We start from the raw sequence: 14,699 nt of genomic DNA, 5'->3' as shown, positions 1-14,699 counted from the left end.
GATTGTCATGTTTCTCACTTTTAATATTCATTTTGAGCTCAAATACGAAATTCAAAATTTGATATCGGACAAAATTGTTTTTTTTGGAGGGATGGGCACCTTCGAGGTCTGAAACACGGAGTTAAGAGGACTGAAACCTTGACAAATACTGTTAACGTAAAGGCACATAATGACTGATCGTGTTTATTATCAAAATACGCCAAGGAAACGACTACATCTGGTTGCAATTCCATTTTAAGTTCAAAATCTTAAAAAATCAGAAATTTGCTGAATTTTGGTGCAAATAACCTTCTTTACACTGATGATCCAAGATCAGTTTCACTCCGACCTAACAACTGTTGTGATAAAAGAAAAGTGTGCTCTGGGGTCCACTCTACATGAAAACTGAGATGGATGCATCTATTAGCATCTCTTGAACTTACAGGTGGAGATAATGAAAGAAAAAACATAAAAATTTATGCTATTTGTACCTGAGGACCAACTTTGGGGCAAACTCCCACCCACTCTTCCCCGCCTCCTCACACCGAGCACCCCACCCTGTGATCCCCTATCTTAGATATATTGCAATCAGTATTCATCAGCATCAGGGTACAGCTCATTTGCATATCATTTGCATATTTTTGCAAATACTCGAAATTTAGACAATTTCTGAAAACAATTCATCATTGTAAGGGTTAACATTCTTTAATCATGTTGGCAAAACACTAAATGCTAAGGACTTCAAAATTGAAGCTAAGTGAATGCATATTAGTTTTGATTGTTCTATTGATTTGTACACATTTTATTTTACAGAGAACCTATTGACAGTAAGCTCTGCCTGGATTGGTCTTAGGTATAGACCTACACAAAAAGGCTTGGCATGGGTGGATTATACTCAAGTAAGAATAGCACTTATTGCAGATACAATCCCTATTAAGCTCATCTGGTCCACAGATATCTTGCCATAGTGTGTCATTCATCGTGAAAATTCATTGTAATGCATGAAATGTCAAGCAATTTTCTTACATTTCAGATGTCTTTTGTAATTTTGTCATTAATTAGGAAAATTCTATGAGATGTCAAGTTTCAGGTGCCATTTGCAAATTTGCCATTTATTAGGAGATCTTATGAGATGTAATAAGATTGTGAATGGAAATGGGGAATATGTCAAAGAGACAACAACACAACCAAAGAGCAGACAAAAGCAGAAATAGGTTTTCTTACATTTCAGCAGCCAATTATTTGTATATTTATTGTTAGTTATGAAAACTCTAGTAGATGTAGAGATTTTCTTACACTTCAGGTGGTATTTGAATACTTGTTATTGATTGGGAAAAAACTTTTAGATGTCATGAGATTTTTCTTATATTTCTTGTAAATTTGTGTTTCATTAGGAAAATTCTATACGATGTCCAGTGATTTTTGCCGAGCCTGCAACTTTTGTTGCAGAAAGCTCGACATATATAGGGATAGTGATCCGGCGGCTACGGCGGCGGCGTTAGCTCACTTCTTAAAAGCTTTATATTTAAGAAGGTGGAAGACCTGGATGCTTCATACTTTGTATATAGATGCTTCATGTTACGAAGTTTCCTTCAGTCACATGTCCAATGTCCTTGACCTCATTTTCATGGTTCAGTGACCACTTGAAAAAAAAGTTCAAATTTTTTGTAATGTTGAATTCTCTCTTATTATAAGTAATAGGATAACTATATTTGATATGTGCGTACCTTGCAAGGTCCTCGTGTCTGTCAGACAGTTTTCACTTGACCTCGACCTCATTTCATGGATCAGTGAACAAGGTTAAGTTTTGGTGGTCAAGTCCATATCTCAGATACTATAAGCAATAGGGCTAGTATATTCGGTGTATGGAAGGATTGTAAGGTGTACATGTCCAACTGGCAGGTGTCATCTGACCTCGACCTCATTTTCATGGTTCAGTGGTTATAGTTAAATTTTTGTGTTTTGGTCTGTTTTTCTCATACCATATGCAATAGGTCTACTATATTTGTTGTATGGAATGATTGTTAAGTGTACATGTCTAGCGGGCAGAGGTTCAGTGGTCAATGTTAAGTTTTTGAGTTTTGGTTTTTTGTCGAGCCTGCAACTTTTGTTGCAGAAAGCTCGACATAGGGATAGTGATCCGGCGGCGGCTACGGCGGCTACGGCGGCGGTGTTAGCTAACTTCTTAAAAGCTTTATATTTTAGAAGGTGGAAGAACTGGATGCTTCATACTTTGTATATAGATGCCTCATGTTACGAAGTTTCCGTCAGTCACATGTTCAATGTCCTTGACCTCATTTTCATGGTTCAGTGACCACTTGAAAAAAAAGTTCAAATTTTTTGTAATGTTGAATTCTCTCTTATTATAAGTAATAGGATAACTATATTTGATATGTGCGTACCTTGCAAGGTCCTCATGTCCGTCAGACAGTTTTCACTTGACCTCGACCTCATTTCATGGATCAGTGAACAAGGTTAAGTTTTGGTGGTCAAGTCCATATCTCAGATACTATAAGCAATAGGGCTAATATATTCGGTGTATGGAAGGACTGTAAGGTGTACATGTCCAACTGGCAGGTGTCATCTGACCTTGACCTCATTTTCATGGTTCAGTGGTTATAGTTAGATTTTTGTGTTTTGGTCTGTTATTCTCATACTATATGCAATAGGTCTACTATATTTGTTGTATGGAATGATTGTAAGGTGTACATGTCTAGCGGGCAGATGTCATGTGACCTTGACCTCATTTTCATGGTTCAGTGGTCAAAGTTAAGTTTTTGAGTTTTGGTCTTTTTATCTAATACTATATGCCATAGGTCAACTATATTTGGTGTATGGAAATATTTTATGATCTTTATGTCAGTCGCGCAGGTTTTATTTGACCGTGACCTCATTTTCACGGTTCATTGCACAGTGTTAAGTTTTTGTGTTTTGGTCTATTTTTCTTAAACAATAAGTAATAGGTCAACTATATATGTTGTATAGAAGCATTGTTAGCTGTACATGTCTGCCTGGCATGGTTCATCTGACCTTGACCTCATTTTCAAGGTTCATTGGTCTTTGTTTAGTTATCTTGGTTAATGTTAAGTTTATGGTACAGTTGTTATAAAGCTTAGCTTTATACTTAGGACTATCAACATAATATCAATGATTAGTATAGAAGGCGAGACATTTCAGCGTGTGCACTCTTGTTTATCTTATGCTATATGCCATAGGTCAACTATATTTGTTGTATGGAAATATTTTATGATCTTTATGTCAGTCGAGCAGGTTTTATTTAACCGTGACCTCACTTTCACGGTTCATTGCACAGTGTTAAGTTTTTGTGTTTTGGTCTATTTTTCTTAAACTATAAGTAATGTGTCAACTATATATGTTGTATAGAAGCATTGTTAGCTGTACCTGTCTGCCTGGCATGGTTCATCTGACCTGGACCTCTTTTTCAAGGTTCATTGGTCTTTGTTTAGTTATCTTGGTTAATGTTAAGTTTATGTGACAGTTGTAATGAAGCTTAGCTTTATACTTAGGACTATCAACATAATATCAATGATTAGTATAGAAGGCGAGACATTTCAGCGTGTGCACTCTTGTTCTTATAAAAAAAGTCTTACATTTCAGGTGGTATTTGTAAATTTCTATCCTGGAGAACCTGATGATTTAGGAAACGGTCAAGACTGCATTCAAATCGTTGGTGGACGACAGGATTTTACAGGGGCTTGGGATGATGGAAACTGCACCAAGCAACAAGATTTTATTTGTAAAAAAATAGCATGTAGGTATATACTAATGATTTGAGAATGAAGGTTGAAAATAACATGTAACATATTTGATTTCATAATTAAATATGTCGAAAGATACTGGAGGATCATCCAAACTCATTTGGAAAAATAAATTAACAACGCCATGGCAAAAAATGAAAAAAATTGAAAACAGCATTCTGTAAAACACAACATAGAAAACAAAGGACTGAGTAACACGAACCTCACCACAAACCAGGGGTGACCTCAGGTGCTCTGGAAGGGTAAGTAGATCCTGTTCCACATGACTAAAAAAATATACTGTTAAGGACATTTTGTTGCGAGACATGTTATAACCTTTTGCTAATTAAAAATTTATTCTTCTTTCAAAACATATACATTGTATCTACAAATTGCAATGTCCAGATTTTTATACTCTCAGCATTCATCAATGCACATCACTGCTAATACAACATATTTTATTATTTCAGCTCCAGGATTTAACACACTTGTTACTTTACCACCAACAACTTTAGGTAAGGGTTTTATTATCCAAATATGATATATGACAAAATAAAGAAATACAAATTGAATGATTACATGTGTTTATAGAAAGTTTTCAAGTTTTATTGGAGTATAATATTTTTTAAGATAACACAAGTATATCAGTTAAAGTTGAATTGAAAAAGTATATTCAGAAATAATTAAACTTTTAAAATACAAGAAAATAAACAAAAGAAATTTTAAAAACACCTGGTGTTTTAAACTGCCTACAGTAGAGAATAATTTTAACCAGCTATATGCTTAACTAAGTATAGATTTCATATATTTATACGCAGAGATATAACTTTGTTCCAATGCCAATTTAGTTTTATTTGTTGGATACAAAGGACCCAGGAATTTTAATGTTTGAAGAACTTCAAATTTTCTATAGTCTTATATGGTGACTTTGACAAAACCATGAAATCAAATGTCCTTGTAAATCTTAGTTTTCGGTCAATCCTCAAAAATTGGTACCCACAAATATAAATGAATTGACAGTATTATATGTTTGATTGACAGGAGTGTATTCCTATCGCTGTGGCCCCCAGTGGATCTATGACTCTCTGGATGATTATTGTTACCAGTTTGTACTCTACCATCCTAAGACTTTTGCCAATGCTCAGTGGGCGTGTCAACAAATGGGGAGTAATCTGCTGAGTATAACTGGGCCAAGGGAACAAAGATATATACAAGGTATAGATAAATAGATAATAAAGTCTACTTTTCTATGCTCATTAGAATATAAAAAATTAAGAAATGAATTATACTTTAAGTTCTTTCTTTTTTATGATATAAACATTTTGTTTGGTTGGTTGTCAAAAGCAAGTTATAGTTTTTATTGATTCTTTTGAATGTAAAAATCAAGCTATGAATGTTACAGCTATACCACTCCTCAATAAGAATATTAAGATATAAACATATAAAAAGTGTACTAAAATTTAGTGACTATTTGCAAAATAAAACATTCTGTTCATCAGCTAGTTTTAATATTATGTACTCACCTTCAAATTTCAGCCATACTGAATACTGGGAAATATTTAAAAGTAAGCAGTAACTATTGGATAGGTGGATCTGATGCCACACAGGAAGGTGGATGGTCGTGGATTGATGGATCACCCTTTGCCTATCTGAACTGGCATCCAGGTATGGACTGTTTTTTTATTATGGTTTCATTATTTAGAGTCATCCATAGGGTCCAGTTTGGGATATAAGTTCTTACAAGACTAGTTATATTGTCGCTGGGCTTCTAAAATGTTGTAAATTACAATTTTTTCAATAAAAATATATCTCACAAACAGGCTTTGAAAATTTTGGCAAAATGCATGCTTCCAAAATGTTGTATGTGAACTTGAACATTTATGTAAATAGCAGTGAAATAAAAACTTTGACATTTCTGGATTATCCAAGAACTAACACTTTTTTCACAGAAATAAAGAAATGTACAATTATTTTTTTACCCAAAGCCATTCTACAACAATTTTTCAAATTTTCATAGACATACAACATTTTGGAAGCAAACTTTAAAAACAACTGACATTGGTTATTTTGTAATATGTCTTATTTCACACATTTTGATTGGTCTAACTGTATGCTATTTTGTAAAACCAAAGATTTCCTCCCGCTCAGACCATTTGTCAAAAAGTGTTTTTAGCCAAAAAAGTCATATACAACATTTTAGAAGCCCAGCGACGATATATTATGATGAAATGTTATCATTAGTGCTGGAGTAAAAGTAGATCAGAATATAAGTTGGATACCATTTTCAGCTTAAAAATCTAAGCATTCAGTGATGACCGACGGTAAAGTTTTTCAAATTTCAGCATTTCCCCCCCCCCCCCCATTTTTAGGCCAATGCTCATCAATCCCATTCTTCCAAAGTGGACTGATTTCTTTTTTTAATGTTTTAATTTAAAAGAAAAAAGAATGGAGACACTTAGCGGGGGTTATACAACTTTGTTTGATGAGGAATATACAACAGTATGTACAAGCTGATAGTAGAAGAGTGTGTAACTATACTCCTAATTAATTTAATTATTTTATTAATTAATTTTTTTTTAGGAGAGCCAAATGAACGAATGTTTTCCCCGTCAGGAGAAGACTGTATTGAGATGGTGCCTAATTGGAATTATCAATGGAATGACAAAAGATGTGATAAAGAACAGTATTATATCTGTAAAAAACAAGGTTTGTATAATGCTCAGTTAATTCAAAAATTTTTGCAATGCATTTAGTACAAAAAAAGAAATTCACAAAAATACTCAACTCTGAGGAAAACTCAGAACAGAAAGTCTCTTAAATCAAATGGCAAAATAAAAACTCAAACACATCAAATAAATGGATAACTGTCATACTCCTGACTATGTACAGGCATTGTTATAAGTAGAAATTGGTGGATGAAACCTGGTTTCACAGCCACCAAAGATTTTAGCAAAAATTAAAGTTGTATAGCATTATTTGAATGGGCTTGCAAAATAGAATAATTTATCTCACTTTTTATTCGTTTTGCTACATGTATTACATAGTATTGTACTAATTTTTATGAACTAAATGTAGCAAATGCTAATTGTTTTTTTTTTGTATTGTAAAATGCATGTTCTGTTAAAGTTTTCAAACTCTAAATGATTAATCACTTATAGTTTCTGTTCAGCAAGTAAATCTTTAGGGTTATTCCATTAAGATGTATGTGGAAAGGTAAAAAGGGAAGTTTAATTATTTAATGTGGGTCATGGGTCTTTTCAATATGTGTCTATGATTACCATTATGCAAAATTTTCTAAAAAAATGTTCTTTGTTTTACAGATATTTTGAAAGTTCCTTCCTACTCTCTCACATACATTTTCAGTGGCGGATCCAAAACTTTTCCTAAGGGGGGTCGCTCCAGTCATGCTTCAATGATTCGCTATATAATCAACCAAATTTTTCCCCCTGGATCCGCCTATACTTTTAATGGAATAGCCCTTGGACAAATTGCTTACTTCAAATTTTTTTAAAAATATACTGATACCCAATGTTTTATGAATTGTCTGTTTTTATATACGTTACATTTGTTTTCCAGCACTACCATTGACAACGACTGCATTGACTCCAACCTCAGGTCCTATTTGTAAGTTATTTAGATACAGGAATCGGAAATGACATCATCATCAGATATAAATGAGTCGTGGAAAATAAAATGTTTTAGAAATAAGATATTTCATTCTTTTTTTTTCAAACTTTGTACACTATAATTGTATTCATCTAATACAAATTTGGTGACTTTTTAAAGTTGTTGATAAGCCTCCTACTTTCCAGCTTTTAAATGGGAATTTGTATCCTGGACAACTGAGGAAATTTAAATCAGGAAAAGCTTGTAATGAACAAGTATCTATTTAAAAAAAAATAATGTTGATATTATTTTTTTTTATGTTAATTACATTTTTCCTACTGGAAAATTAATGTAACAAGATTTTTAAGATTGGCATTTGAAAGTGAAATTAATTAACTTTATTTTGTTCTGAATTATTTTATTAAAGCAATGAACTTCTTTTGCCAGATTCTTTACTGAATCAGTTCTCAAAATTAACATTACCATAACATTTACATTATATCTTTTTCCAAAATCAAGTTCAGTTAAACATATTCTACTTCCTTCAATATGCAAAACAGATGAGAGACAAATTAAGGAAATATTTAGTTTACTTCCTGAATTGATAAGATACACTTCCAGTCTGCACTGTTAGCCACTAGTCCGAAGTCCCAGACTAGTAAAATTTCATTCTGACTAGTAAATTTTTGCAAAACTTTGTTTGGACCAATCAGAAAAATGTCAGAATATAGGTTTTCGGACTAGTAGTTGAAAAAGTTTTTGGTGCTGACTGCACTTCCACATGATAAATTTTGCAGAGCTTTGTTATATACTGTGGTTCCATTTAATTTCATGGGTACCAATTTTCATGGATTGAAAAAAACTTTCATGAATATTGAAATTCATTGTTTTACAAAATCTGCATACATTCTTATAGACAATTTTTAGTTCGTTGTTCCCGGGTAACCAGGGAATCCACGAAAATTGGTATTCAACGAATTATAATTAATTCTTACTTGATATGATATCTTTATTTGCTTACAGACACATGTGGAAATGAGCCGATGATATCGGGGAACTATAGCTTGTTGGATGGTGACACTTCATTAACTGCATCATCAGTTCGAGATTCTGGTCATGGTCCATTTAATTCTAGGCTATATTTACAAACTGGTCTAAATGGTATGTATTAATTAGATATAGGAAGATGTGGTATGAGTACCAATGAGACAACTCTCCATCCAAGTCACAATTTATAAAATAAACCATTATAGGTCAAGGTCTAACTTCAACACAGAGCCTTGGCTCACACCAAACAGCAAGCTTCAAATTTTAAATAACATAAAAAATTTGGTGCACACTGAATAATGCGCGTAGTATAGAATAGAGAGAATAGACAGATACTTTAACCTATAATGGTTTACTTTTTAAATTGTTATTTGTATGGAGAGTTGTCTCATTGGCACTCACACCACATCTTCCTATATCTAGAAAAAATATTAGTCATTTCTTATAATTTAATTCTAAATTCCATTTTAAACCGTAGAAAACCATGAAAAAAACGTTAATGAGGTCATGGTCACATGGTCACATGACTAAATTATATCTATGGGCTGATAACAAAACGTCACCCAATCAGAAGACGCGTTACATCCAAAATTAAATTATTGTTTTATATTAGCAGATCATAATGATGCATAAAAAGTAAAATAACAAAACTACCAAACTCCAATGAAAATTCCAATCAAAAGTTTAAACATATCAAACAGTGACGTGATACGGCATTTCTTATGTAGAAAATGGTGGAATAAACCTGATCTTATAGCTTATAATAAACATGCTTTCACGTCCACTTGTATTTTTGTCCATCTGATGAGTTAAGCCTTTTTCAACTGATTTTTATAGTTCGTTCTTATGTTGTTCTGTTATACCACTGTTCAAGGTTAGGGTAAGGGTTGGGATCCGGCTTACATGTTTAACCCAGCCACATTATTTATGTTTGTGCCTGTCCTAAGTCAGGAGCCTGTAATTCAGTGGTTGTCGTTTGTTTATGTGTTACATATTTGTTTTTCGTTCATTTAATTTACTTAAATAAGGCCGTTAGTTTTCTCGTTTGAATTGTTTTACATTGTCTTATCAGGGCCTTTTATAGCTGACTATGCGGTATGGGCTTTGCTCATTATTGAAGGCTGTACAGTAACCTATAGTTGTTAATGTCGGTGTCATTTTGGTCTTTTGTGAATAGTTGTCTCATTGGCAATCATACCACATGTTAATTTTTATCTTTAAGGGTTAGTTTCCTGGAAAACCTGCCAATGGAAATACATTAATATGTAATGTTTCCAAATGAAATATTGTTGTTCTCTTACTATGTTTCTTGAATCTGAGTTTGTGTTCAGTGTGTTTTTTATACCCCACCTACGAAAGTAGAGGGGCATTATGTTTTCTTGTCTGTGCGTCTGTTTGTTCGTTCGTACTGTTTGTCCGTCCATCCGTTCGTCCGTCCGTTCGTCCCTCTTCAGGTGAAAGTTTTTGATCAAGGCAGTTTTTGATGAACTTGAAGTCCAATCAACTTGAAACTTAGTACACATGTTCACTATGATATGATCTTTCTAATTATAATGAAAAGGTTTTACCCCAATTTCACGGTCCACTGAACATAGAAAATGATGGTGCGAGTAGGGCATTCGTGTACTTGAGACACATTCTTGTTCTCAAATGAATTTATACCATTGATTGTTTACAAAACAAAATTTGTTATTCCACTGACAAACTTAGAGTTGATTACAACCATGTATCTATGTATCAAAGAATGAGCCTTTTACTGGAATCCAATGCATGTTTTATTTTAATAGGCCAAACAAAACATTATCTGTGTTTACTGTACACCCATCTACCCTACTCTGTTGCTCCCATAGACTCAATTTAAAAAAAAAATAATAAAAATAAAAAAAAAAATATTAAAAAATACGTCCCTACCTACCCTATTTTTTTCAGCATGTGATGGTAAACACACATTTTTTTTTTGGCCTTATTAGTTCTTTGGAAATGACCAGTAAAATAAATGAATTCCATTTGACTTTTACAGGAGCATCTAGCTATGCTAATACAGCAGGGTGGTCAGCACTAAAGATGAATAAAGGAGAATACATACAGGCCTACTTCTATAATCTTATCACATTTAAAGGCATTACAACGGCTGGGAAACCTGATGGGTCAGAATGGGTAACGCAATACAAAATTCAATATCAGTATGACTATTTCTCTGAGTTAGTTTGGTATGAGGAGCCACCAGGTACTATCAAGGTAGGCATGCATGTGCTATTACAGAATTTTACAAAATATTTGCTTTGACAAAAGTATGAAAATTAAGAAAAACTCGAACCACACTGACACACACTTTTTTGGAAACATTTCACTGGATATATAGCAGTTTGACAATCACTTTTGAACATGGAGAAGCTAAATATTTCCTTAACAATCCTAATAGAAAAAAACAAATGATTAAACAAACAGCTGTTTTTATGCCTCATTTATGGGCATTATGTTTTCTGGTCTGTGCGTCCGTTCATTCCTCCGTTCTCGCTTTAGGTTAAAGTTTTTGGATGAGGTAGTTTTTGATGAAGTTGAAGTCCAATCAACGTAAAACTTAGTACACATGTTCCCTGTGATATGATCTTTCTAATTTTAATGTCAAATTAGAAATTTTACCCCATTTTCACGGTCCACTGAACATAGAAAATGATAGTGGGGATGGGGCATCAGTGTACTAGGGACACATTCTTGTTTACAGAGTTTTCTCCTTCTAGTGTAATGCACCAGTTTAAATGCAAATAGTTCACAGTTTTGCAGTTCAATGTGTATGCAATGTCATGCATATGTTTAAATAAGATATAATTTTCAGAAATTAAGAGATTTTAAGAATTATCAAGATCATTTAACAAAATTTAGCTTTAAATGAATGTCTTTCATCAAAAAGAGATCACAAAGTTGCCTATAAACCTTTCACAAATGTATTTCTCAGTTTTGATTCACATCATTGTCTTTCTTGCATGTTAAAAAAGATATTTTAGGGACTTTCAGAACTTATAAAACAACCATTTTCCAGTTTAAATTCACAAACAAAACTAAACCATATGCACTTTTGATAAGCCTTATATTCCCTAATCCTGAAATAAGCCCTAAAATCCATTCCACTTTACTTTCCTATTTTATTTCTTGAATTATATCTTTGATTTTAAAACAAAAATATCAAATTAGTAAATAGCTGTAAAAATGACAAAAAAAATCAGTGAATACCAGTAATCACTGAAACAAGTAGTAAATACATGTAATAACTAAATTGGCTAGTAATTACATGCATTTACTGAAATGTTTAGTTATTACGTGTAATTCCTAATTTCACCTATTTACTGTAACATATATAACGAAACAAAATTACAAATGCAATTTGTCAAATTGTATATTTCAGGTTTTTAATGGTAACACAGACAATACTTCACCAGTAACAAATGTTATCCAGTTCCCATTTCAAGCCAAATATATCAGATTGTACCCAGTGAAATGGCAAAATGCTATATCTCTGAGGTGGGAGGTTCTTGGATGTGTTCAGGGTAAGTGTACCCAGTGAAATGGCACAATGCTATATCCCTGAGGTGGGAGGTTCTTGGATGTGTTCAGGGTAAGTGTACCCAGTGAAATGGCAAAATGCTATATCTCTGAGGTGGGAGGTTCTTGGATGTGTTCAGGGTAAGTGTACCCAGTGAAATGTCACAATACTATATCCCTGAGGTAGGAGGTTCTTGGATGTGTTCAGGGTAAGTGTACCCAGTGAAATGGCACAATGCTATATTTCGAGGTGGGAGGTTCTTGGATGTGTTCAGGGTAAGTGTATCCATTGAAATGTCACAATGCTATATCTCTGAGGTGGGAGGTTCTTGGATGCGTTCAGGTAATGTTGGTTTATTCATTAGTCAAGCCCGGGGATTTTAAACTGCAAAAAGACTTTTTCAATCTTTTATACATGTCATCATGTTTTCTTTTTTTGACAATCATTGACAATTAAATTTTCAGTCCAATTTGACAACTGTGAATTCATATATTTTCTTGGGTACAAATTTTCATGGATTATGGAAAACTTGCATGTTTCTGGATATTTAATTTCATGGTTTTTCCGAAATCCCACTCACTGCATACAAGTCTATAGAAAATTTGTTATTTATTGAATATTTATTTTTGCAGTCTTCTGCACACACGAGATCCACGAAAATTAGTATCAAAGGAATAATAATGACTCCACGGTATATTATTAAAAATACTCTTTTATTGTATATGGCAGATTTTACAATAAGTAGGAAGTATTGTTTTTTTGTATCCATCAAAAAAGGAATTGCTGAAACTGTGAAACAGAATGTGTAATGAAGTAATGCATTATGTTATTAAATAAAATGTGTCTTTCTGAGTAAATAAAAATAAAAATTACTGTGTGTTTGTGTTTTTTGTTAGAATTAGTGTTTTCAATTTCAAAATATTGGACATGGAATAGACATCATGACCTACTTGACTGACACCTAGCTTATTTGGAGTGGAATTTTAAAATATTATTCATAAGTGGAGCCTAATAACATGGACTTATATTTTAATAAAAAGTCTTCTTTTGTGTTTTAATCATAATTTTAAGGCAGATTTTTATTGGTAAAGGCTAAAAAAGGTAATTTAATAATATTATTGAGAATGTCACGTCTTTTTCTTTTATTGTATATATACTGAAGTTAAACTGAAAGTGTATTGAGATACTAGAAACAGAAAGATGACTATGCTGAAAATTAACTTTCATATTTTTCATTTTAGAATTTTGTATTTCTGACTATGCCATTAGTGGGCCATTAATAACTACAGACAATGGACTCACAGCATCCAGTTCTTTGAGTAGTACAAATTCTCCAGCAGCTGCCCGTCTTCATCCATTAAAACCACAAACAGTGCCATCTTGCTGGAAACCATCTGCTGCGGATAAGAATTGGTTCATCCAGGTGGATCTTGGTTCAATAATGATAATAAGGGGAATAACTATAGCAGGAAACCCTAATGCACCAGAATGGGTGACAAATTTTAGAGTTGCATATGGATCTAATCCAAAACTTGTCACTTCTTATTATCAAGAACCATACAAAACTATAAAGGTGAGTCAGTTATGGGGAAAAGTAGGTTACTGTAACTTAGGCTTGATTTGAAAGTTTTATTATTCATTTTTTATTTGTCAGCTTCAATAACTTAAAATATTTTACATAGTAATTTCTATTAATCTATTCAACATTTTAAGTCAGTACATAAAACTTTAACAAATACAAATGACAAAGACAATTTGGAGGGAAATAATTTTTATGGCCCGCAACAAAGTTGTCGGTGCCATATAGTTTTACCCTTGTCCGTCATTCCCTAATTCTGTAATTCTATAATTCCCAAATTCCATAATTCTGTCATTCTGTATTCACAGTTATGCAGACTTTTTTTCTAAAGGCTTTCAGATATTGGGCTGATTTTTGGTATGTGAGTTATTCATGATGAGTTATAGATCAAGTTTAAGTTTTGTTCTGCTCGGCTAATTTTTACTGTTATTTCAGGCTTTGGACTTTGATAAATATTTGAAAATCACAGTTATAAGGACCTTTTTTTCTAAATGCTTTCAGATATTGGGCTGATTTTTGGTATGTGAGCTAACCATGATGAGTTACAGATCAAGTTTAAGTTTCGTTCCACTCCGCTTATTTTGGCCAGAATTATGGGTTTACAACTTTGAAAATTGTTGAAAATCACATTTATATGAACATTTTCTATAGGCCTCCAGATTTAGAGCTGATTTTTGATGTGAGACTACCATCATGTTTGTGTCCACATGTGTTATTGAAATTGCACATTTCAACTTTTTTAGATAGGGCCATTCGTGTCGCTTTGACACATCTAGCATGTCTAGTCTTTAGATAATTTAACAGAAATACCTTTTTGTCCAGCCTTCGACATTAGTTGAAAAAGCGAGACTAAGCAATCCTACATTCTGTCGGTGTCGTAATCGTCGGCGTCGTCCACAAATATTCACTCTATGGTTAAAGTTTTTGAAATTTTAATAACTTTCTAATTCAAATGCCAAATTAGATTTTTTATCTTTCTTATTTAAATGCCAAATTAGATTTTTGACCCCAATTTCACAGTCCACTGAACATAGATAATGATAGCACTAGCTTCAGGTTCAAGTTTTTGATCAAGATAGTTTTTTTATGAATTTGAAGTCCAATCAACTTGAAAATTAGAACACATGTTCCCTAGCTATGATATGATCTTTCTAATTTAAATTAAATTTTTTACCCCAATTTCTGTATG

At 32.9% G+C, this 14,699-nt stretch overlaps 1 protein-coding gene across 4 annotated transcripts in view; it reads left to right on the top strand.

Annotated features, from left to right (window-relative positions):
- LOC139486007 (uncharacterized) overlaps positions 1–14,699 on the top strand; it is a 189,958-nt gene that overhangs the window by 37,832 nt on the left and 137,427 nt on the right. For all 4 annotated transcript variants that reach the window (XM_071270688.1, XM_071270689.1, XM_071270687.1 and 1 more), the window contains exons 13-23: positions 793–878; positions 3,598–3,751; positions 4,208–4,252; positions 4,779–4,952; positions 5,274–5,402; positions 6,318–6,443; positions 7,314–7,361; positions 8,367–8,504; positions 10,411–10,628; positions 11,794–11,935; positions 13,173–13,504. In XM_071270688.1, the coding sequence (XP_071126789.1) occupies positions 793–878; positions 3,598–3,751; positions 4,208–4,252; positions 4,779–4,952; positions 5,274–5,402; positions 6,318–6,443; positions 7,314–7,361; positions 8,367–8,504; positions 10,411–10,628; positions 11,794–11,935; positions 13,173–13,504 (1,592 nt within the window). The remainder of the gene's footprint in view (positions 1–792; positions 879–3,597; positions 3,752–4,207; positions 4,253–4,778; positions 4,953–5,273; positions 5,403–6,317; positions 6,444–7,313; positions 7,362–8,366; positions 8,505–10,410; positions 10,629–11,793; positions 11,936–13,172; positions 13,505–14,699) is intronic.

This window comes from Mytilus edulis, chromosome 8, assembly GCF_963676685.1.
Source record: "Mytilus edulis chromosome 8, xbMytEdul2.2, whole genome shotgun sequence".
Taxonomy (NCBI): Eukaryota; Metazoa; Mollusca; class Bivalvia; order Mytilida; family Mytilidae; genus Mytilus; species Mytilus edulis.
Note: the sequence above shows the minus strand (reverse complement) of the source record. Positions and strands in the feature narration are given on the sequence as shown.